We start from the raw sequence: 7279 nt of genomic DNA, 5'->3' as shown, positions 1-7279 counted from the left end.
CGGTAAGCACTTCCCAGCTCAGACTGCGATGAAGGTGAGGGTTTGGCTGACCTGTGCTGGGGTGAGGCTGCTGAAGGTTGTGTGATGGTTTTGTTGCTTTTCAACCAGGCTCAGGCAGGAGAGGTGGGGCCAGGGTTGGAATAACGATCCCGGTCCCTCTGGATGGGCTGACCCAGAGGCTCGGGGGCTTTTTCCTCCATTCTCCTCTTCAGGCTGGCCCTGCCTGTGACTCCTCTGGTGGGGAGCTGAGCCTGGCGGATATTAGGAGCCCTTTCATCCAGGGAAGGCCTAGAAACTCTGAGAGGGGGAAAAAGCCAGGCCAGGCACAGGGGAGGCCAGGGTGAACTTAGAGTTGCAGCCAGCACTTCCCTGACACCAGACAGGGCGTCCCGTGCAGCTCCCTAGACACAGAGGAAGCAGGACCCCGGGTTTCCAGTCCTGCCCCTGCCACCAACACCAGGCCAAGAGGGCATGTTGCTTAAAGCAAGACCCACCAGGGTGGGAGTCCCGGCTCTGCTGCTTACTGGGCATGCTTAGTCTCTCTGAGCCTCAGTTTCCTAATCTACAAAACGGGAACCTATGCAACAAGGATAACAATGCCCACGTCATAACAATGCCCAAGCCTCCTGACTTCCAACCTGGAAATATCCTGTTGCTTTCTTTTTAAAAAATTTCCAATTGTAGTAAAATATACATAAACAGGGAGTTCTCTTGTGGCACAGCGGGTTCAGGATCCCTCATTGTCTCTGTAGCAGCTTGGCACAAGTTGGATCCCTGGCCTGGAAACATCCATATGCTGAGGTTGCAGCCAAATACACACACACACACACACACACACACACACACACACATAAATTTTACCATCTTGGCCATTTTTACACATACGATTCAGTAATGTCACACCCACCGCCCTGTTGTACAACAATCTCCAGAAGTTTCTCACCTTGCACAACTGGAGTTCTACAGCCATTAAACACCTTGCCATTCCCCTAGGCCCTGGCAACCACCGTGCTTCTCTCTGTCATGAATCTGACCATTCTAGATTGATTTAAGATTCTGTTTCTTAAAAGCCCCTCTCTGTTTTGCTGTCGAGCCATCCGTTCTCAATGTCAACCAAGTGAGTTTGGCCAGCCAGGGCCACAGGAGTTCAGGGAAGGCCAGTCTTCAGGGTGGAGTGGTCAGGGAAGCCTGCCTGGAGGAGGAGGAGGAGGCGGAAGCCTGCACCCCCTTCCCTGGGAGGTGGAGAGGCAGTGGTCTGGGTGACTCAGGAATGCTTGACCCCGGTGGCCTGCCCTTTGGTTTATGGTGGCCACCTCAGCAGCACCGACCTTTGTCCCCAAGTGAGCTCCTGTCAGTTGGGTGGAGGCACCAGGCCATCTCAGAAGGCCCACAGCTTGCCAAAGGGGCTGGAGCTGTCTCACGGGGCTGCAGCCTGCAGAACCATGGGGACAGGGCTACGCAGCCAGTCCTTGCGAGGACCACGGCCCTCCTACGGCAAGCTCCAGGAGCCCTGGGGGACGCTCCCGGGAGGCCGACCACGGCGGGCGCTGAGCCTCAGGCAGGGCCGTGAGAGGTCCAGGTCCCCAGATGGAGGCCCGGAAAGGCTGGACACCCCCGGTCAGGAGCGGCTGCCAGGGGGTCTGGGGGACACGGAGCAGCTGATTGAAGCTCAGCAAGAAGGCAGCCAGCGGTGGCTGAAGCAGTATCAGCAGGTTTGGCTGAGGGTCTGTGGGTGGAGGGGGGCTGTGGGGCGGGGGGGGAATGAGGAGGGGAGGCCCCAAGAAGAGGGGCCCAGCCACGCAGCAAAGGCTCAGAGGTGGAACACATGGGGCCATAGACCACGAAGATAACAGAACTGTCTGGGGAAGGGGCTGGGGAGAGAGAGAGACCCAAGAACGGAATTTCATAGGGCCCTGAAGGCATTAGGGGTTTATCCCATAGGCACTGGGGAGCCACGGAAGGTTTCAGAACAGGCGAGTGATGTGGTGAGAGCTGCTCCTGAGATGACCCATCTGTCAGTGGGCTGCGTGGGTGGATTTTGCCAGAGGCGCGAGATCAGCCAGTACAATTCCCCCAGGGTTACATCTGGTGCTCCCCTCTCCTCCCAGAAAAGGGGGGATCGGGATTCCCCCCCCCCCCCCCCGTAGGAGCTGCCAGCTCCTGGCTCCTTCCTCCAGGACAAAGGGTGGCTGGCGAGCGGGGCTTCGTCTCTGGGGTCTACCACCACCTCCTGGCTGTAGGAGGAACAACACCGGCAGCCCATCACTCAGTTGAGGGACCCGGCCTTGATCTCTCTCTCCCCTCCTTGTCTTCCAGAAGATAAAGAGGAGGTGGGCGAGCTTTGTCACCAGCTTTCCCAGCGTGACCCTGAGCCGGGCAGCCTCCCCACCGCCCATGCTGGGCACCACTGGCTAAGGATGCTAGAAGCGGTGGGGGCCCTGGTTTGCTGCGCCCGGACGAGAGGGCCGTGCCTGCTGACCTACCTCTTGGCGCCCTCTGGACGGTGGATGGGGCGCCCTCCTCCACGTGGATGACGCCGGCCTTCCTTAGTCAAGGCCTCTGCCACCAGAACAGAGTTCAGTGAAGCCAGACCCGTGGCTGAGAGGCTCTGGCACCTTACCTGGTTCCTGGGCCAGCCCCGCTCCCTTCTCGCCAGTTGTACTGGTGGGCGGGGCGGGGGGCCTCCCTCCTGGACCGTGAGCCCATCCCAGGGGCAAGGACCACCTCCAGGCAGTCCTCACGCCGCGCTCTGTGGCTGAAAGCCCCGACTGTATTGTCGCTTGGATCGTCAGAGTTCCCCGGTGAAGGAAGCGGAAACTGAGGCTGGGGCGGGGGCGGGGGGGGGTCACTGTCTTCGGAGTCTCTGGCCCCACCCACACCCCTACCCAACACTGTGTTGAACTCAGTCATAAAGTTTGCTGAGCCGAAGTTAATGACTTTCCTACTGACCAACCCACCCCCAGCCCTCTGCCCACCCCTGTGGGGGCAGGTGGGGCCCGGCGCTTCCCGGAGAATAGGAAGAAGCACGGGGGGGGGGGGGTCCCCTCTGGTCCCCAGGAGGCTGGACCTCTCCTGCCACTTCTCTTGAGCTTATATTTTCTGTGCTGACCTCAAAGTCAGCTTCGGAGGGCCTGGCTGTCCCCTCCTTGCCTTTGTGCTCACCCGGGTGAGGCAAGGCTCACCTGGAGGGTCAGAGAGGGTGAGGGGCCCACCCAGAACCGCCCAGAGGGGAGGGTCTGACCGCAAAGAGCCTGAGCTCTTTGAGAGACACAGGAATTCCTTGTGGGGTCCCTGGGGCTCTCCTGGCTCAAGCAGGTGCAAGGTCAAAGGTGAGGGAGCAGCTGAAGCATCCTGGTACCGGGGCTGCTCTGGGATGGTGGTGAGGCCTGAGGGCCCAACAGAAGAGGGGAGGCTCCGTGTCCCCAGAGCCCAGGATCCTGGGAGCACCATCCAGGAACAGGAAGGGTCCTGGGAAAATTTTACCCCAGACTGGCTCGGCACCTCCTCTGGGAGCTGCCCAGAAGCTTCCATTCTAATTAGTTACAATCTTTATTTTTATTGACCATGCCCACAGCATGTGGAAGTTTCTGAGCCAGGGATCGAACCTGCACCACGGTTATGACCTGTGCTACAGCTGTGGCAACACGGGATCCGTAACCCACCGTGCCACAAGGGACAGTCCAGTCACAACCTTTAGATGCCCCCTGCCCAGCGCCCTTCTGTCGTAACTCCTGCAGGAGCCCCTGGGGTGACTCTGGGAGTTGCTGGAACTCCAGGGAACGTAGTTTGGGTTGATCGCTCCGATAAAGCCTCTTGCTGTGCCCAGGAGGGAACTGTGGCCAGATCTCTGCCCTGTCTCCTTGCTGTTCTCCTTGTCATGCTCTGTGACCAGTTTGTCCAGTTATGAGCTTTTTGTCATCCACAAGGTGGAAAGTTCCGCAGAGTCCTGGCTTGCTCACCCCTGAGACCCAGTGCCTCCCTCAGGGCGGGGCGCAGAGAAGGCTGGAGTTGCGTGAAGGAGGGACTGGCCCTCGGTCGCGCAGGGGACAGCTGAGCTGGGCTAGGGGCTCCAGGGCTAGCCTCTCCTCCCTCAGCCTCGTCAGCAGCCCCATCCTCGGGGAGACTGTGTAGGGTTCTTACCCTACTGAGCTACAGCGGGACCTCCCCCACGCTGGTTTGTTGCGTTTCCACTGCCCACAGAGGGCAGAGCCTCCCAGGCCTCCACTGGGGTCTCTAGGATGGCTCTCGGGGGTCTCAGAGCCAGGCGCTGGAGGGGCCTGAGACCCTCTCCCCACATCCCAGTTTCATTCTCTCTCCTGCTCGGTGTCCCTGCCACACGCCGCCTCTCTGTGCATGCTTCCAGAACTGAGATGCCCACTGCTCATCAAGCTCTGAACTTTCGCTCTGACTTCTGCCCTCAAGGATCTCCCCGTCCTGCTAGAGAGGGAGACTGACAGACAGACAGATGACCCACTGCACCGCCATTGAGCAGAATGGAGTAAGCGCCCCCTGGGCAGCGGGGCGAGGCAGGGCAAACAGGAGGCCCCAGTTCCTGAACCAGTGTGATACTCAGCGCTTGACTGGGCATCCTCCCAGCTTCCTGAGGCCTGCAGCCCTGCCAGGTGGGAGGAGGCTGTGAGCAGGTGGGAAAAAAAGTCCTACAAGGGAAATGAGCCACTCAGGCTGCGCTGGGGGGAAGCAACGGGGCCAGAAGGGAACACTGGTCCCCAGGCACCTCTCAGAGCGAGGGCTACGAATCCAGGCTGGAAGGGCCCCGAGATCCAACAGATTTAGGCCGTGGGTTTTACAGATGAGGAAACTGAGTCCCTCAGAAAAAAGCCGGAGGCAAGATGGGGGCTTCTCTCCAGAGACCCTGCCTCCCGGCGCAGACCTTTCCGCCCACCTGGCCTGTGCCCCCCCGAACTCCAAACTCACACCACTGTGTCTTGCCAGTCTGGAGGCCAGGCCTGGGTGTCCAAACTGGCACCCAAGGTGCCGCCCAGCAACTAACTTACGTGTGACCTTGAGACAGAATGACCCTCCTCTGGTCTTAAGTTCCTCCCCTGCAGAATGAGAGTCGTGACCTCTGTGTCTTTCCCGGGCTGAAGGGCAGGAGAGGTGGCGCGCGTACGGAATCTTTGCACACTGAGGTGTGCCATGTCCTGAGAGGTAACGCCACCATCGCCCTCACCCCCCACCACCCTCATCGTCAGGCAAAGTGCATAAAAGCTCTGTGACCAAATGCCCACGTTCTGCCCCTTACTACCTGGGTGACCTTGGGAAAGTTGCTCACCCTCTCTGTGCTTTGGTCTCCACATCTGTTCCATAGAAAGAATAACAGACCCACCTCATAGGGATCCTAACATTACCCGAGGTAACACATGGCAAGCATGTAGATCGCTGAGCCGTGGCTCTTAGCAGCCAGTTCCAGGACATTCTCCCTGCGTGACTATGGGCATGTCCCTTCTCTGAACCTCAGCAGCCTCCTCTGGGAAATGGGGCGGCTAATAATAGCACCTGGCTTGAGGTGTCTCGGGGATGAGATGGGCCAAGGCGCGCATGTGCTGAGCCCAGGGCTGACCCACGGAAGCACCCGGTCAATGAGAGCCTCAGGAAGCCTGGCATTCAGAGCCCAGCCTGTCCTCAGCTCACCTGGGCCAAGCTGGACGGTGGCAGGGCTGCAGGCATCAGGATCCAGGAAGGTGGGCCCAGCCGCAGACCAGACAGCCGCCCTGGGGCCTCGCAGGAGGCGGTTGGTCCTTTAGTGCCAGGGCTGGAATGGGAGTGGGAGGATGGGCTCTCTCCTCACCCCCACCCCCCACTGTGGCTGTCACTGAACCCTCCCTGCCCCCACCCCCCACCAGGCCCTGTCTCCCTTCTCTGAGCTCCAGGCACAAGCAGGCCATTCAACCAACACTCAGCCAGGCTCAGTCACAGAGGGTGAGACGCAAGCCCTCCAAGTGCCCTGGGGTGAGAGCCCTCTAGGAGCTGCTCAGGGGGCAGAAGTGCCCAGAGAAGGGCAACATTAGCCCTTGGAAGGTGGGCGTCAGAAGAGGCTTCTCATGGAGTTCCCGTCGTGGCTCAGTGGTAACAAACCCTATTAGTATTCCTGAGAATGCGGGTTTGATCCCTGGTGTAGGTCACAGACGCGGCTCGGATCCCCCATTGCTGTGGCTGTGGTGTAGACCAGGAGCTGCAGCTCAGATTCTACCCCTAGCCTTGGAACTTCCATATGCCGCGAGTGGCCATGAAAAGGAAAAAAAAAAAAAAAAAGCATAGGAATCTTGGAGTTCCCATCATGGCTCAGTGGAAACAAATGTGACTAGCATCCACGAGGTTGTGGGTTCGATCCCTGGCCTCGCTCAGTGGGTTAAGGATCCAGCGTTGCCATGAGCTGTGGTGTAGGTTGCAGATGTGGCTCAGATCTAGCATTGCTGTGGCTGCTGGCCTAGGCCTGCAGCTGTAGCTCCTCTTCGACCCCTAGCCTGGGAACTTGCATATGCTGCAGGGGCAGCCCTAAAAAGACAAAAGAAGGGGGGGGAGAGGGCTTTTGGAGAAGTGGACAGCAGAGAGGGGTGAGGGTCACCCTGTGGCAGGGGAGGGGAGGGGGCACCAGGCGTAGGGACCAGCGCGTACAGAGCATGGAGATAGGGACCAGCTGATGTATTTGGAGATCAAGGCACAACTCTGTTTTGCTGGGGTTGGGGGTGGCTAGGATGGGAGAGGGGATGTAAGGACAGACAGACAAGGGACAGGGCTCACAGGACCTGGGATGGCGCTTCCCCTGAGGAGCACTGGGGAGCCGCCGCAGGGTTTTCAGTAGGGGAGGGAGAGAGGTAGCTTAGAGAGGTTCCCGTGACCCCCCAGATCCCCCCAGTACAGAGGATGGGGACCATTGGGATGGGAGCAGACCCACTGTATTGCTACCTTACGGGTGAGAGTCCCAAAGCCTGGGGGAGGGATGGGCTCAGTGTGGGTCACACCCACACCGAGATGACCAGGGCTGAGCGCTCTGGATGTCACACGCCACCTCACCTGTCAGACCCAGCCCCCCGGCAGGTGCCTTGGCACAGCTTCACATTCTGTCGTCTTTCCTCTGCCCAGGGCCCACCTCCCCAGGTAGCAGCTCCCAGAGTGCCTGCCCTCCCCAGGGAGAGCTTCAGCCCTGAGAACCGGTGGGGAGCGTTAGTGAGGCCAGGGGCTGAGGAGGCTGGCCACAGGCAGGAGCCCTGCTTCTGCGCCCACGGCAGGCAGCAGTGGGATTCGCCGGCATCGCGCC

The 7279-nt window shown here is 59.7% G+C and overlaps 1 protein-coding gene across 2 annotated transcripts; it reads left to right on the top strand.

Moving 5' to 3' along the window:
• Positions 1347-3842, top strand: C2H11orf86 (chromosome 2 C11orf86 homolog). 2 transcript variants are annotated; one of them, XM_013987238.2, is made up of 2 exons: positions 1347-1712; positions 2320-3842. In XM_013987238.2, the coding sequence occupies exons 1-2, from the start codon at positions 1443-1445 to the stop codon at positions 2413-2415; spliced, it is 366 nt and encodes a 121-aa protein (XP_013842692.1). In that variant the 5' UTR covers positions 1347-1442; the 3' UTR covers positions 2416-3842. The 2 variants fall into 2 exon arrangements, with proteins under 2 accessions (XP_013842692.1, XP_003122519.1); XM_003122471.6 differs by having other exon boundaries at positions 1351-1712; positions 2317-2933.

This window comes from Sus scrofa, chromosome 2 (genome assembly GCF_000003025.6).
Source record: "Sus scrofa isolate TJ Tabasco breed Duroc chromosome 2, Sscrofa11.1, whole genome shotgun sequence".
Taxonomy (NCBI): Eukaryota; Metazoa; Chordata; class Mammalia; order Artiodactyla; family Suidae; genus Sus; species Sus scrofa.
This window is presented reverse-complemented; position numbering and strand designations above follow the sequence as displayed.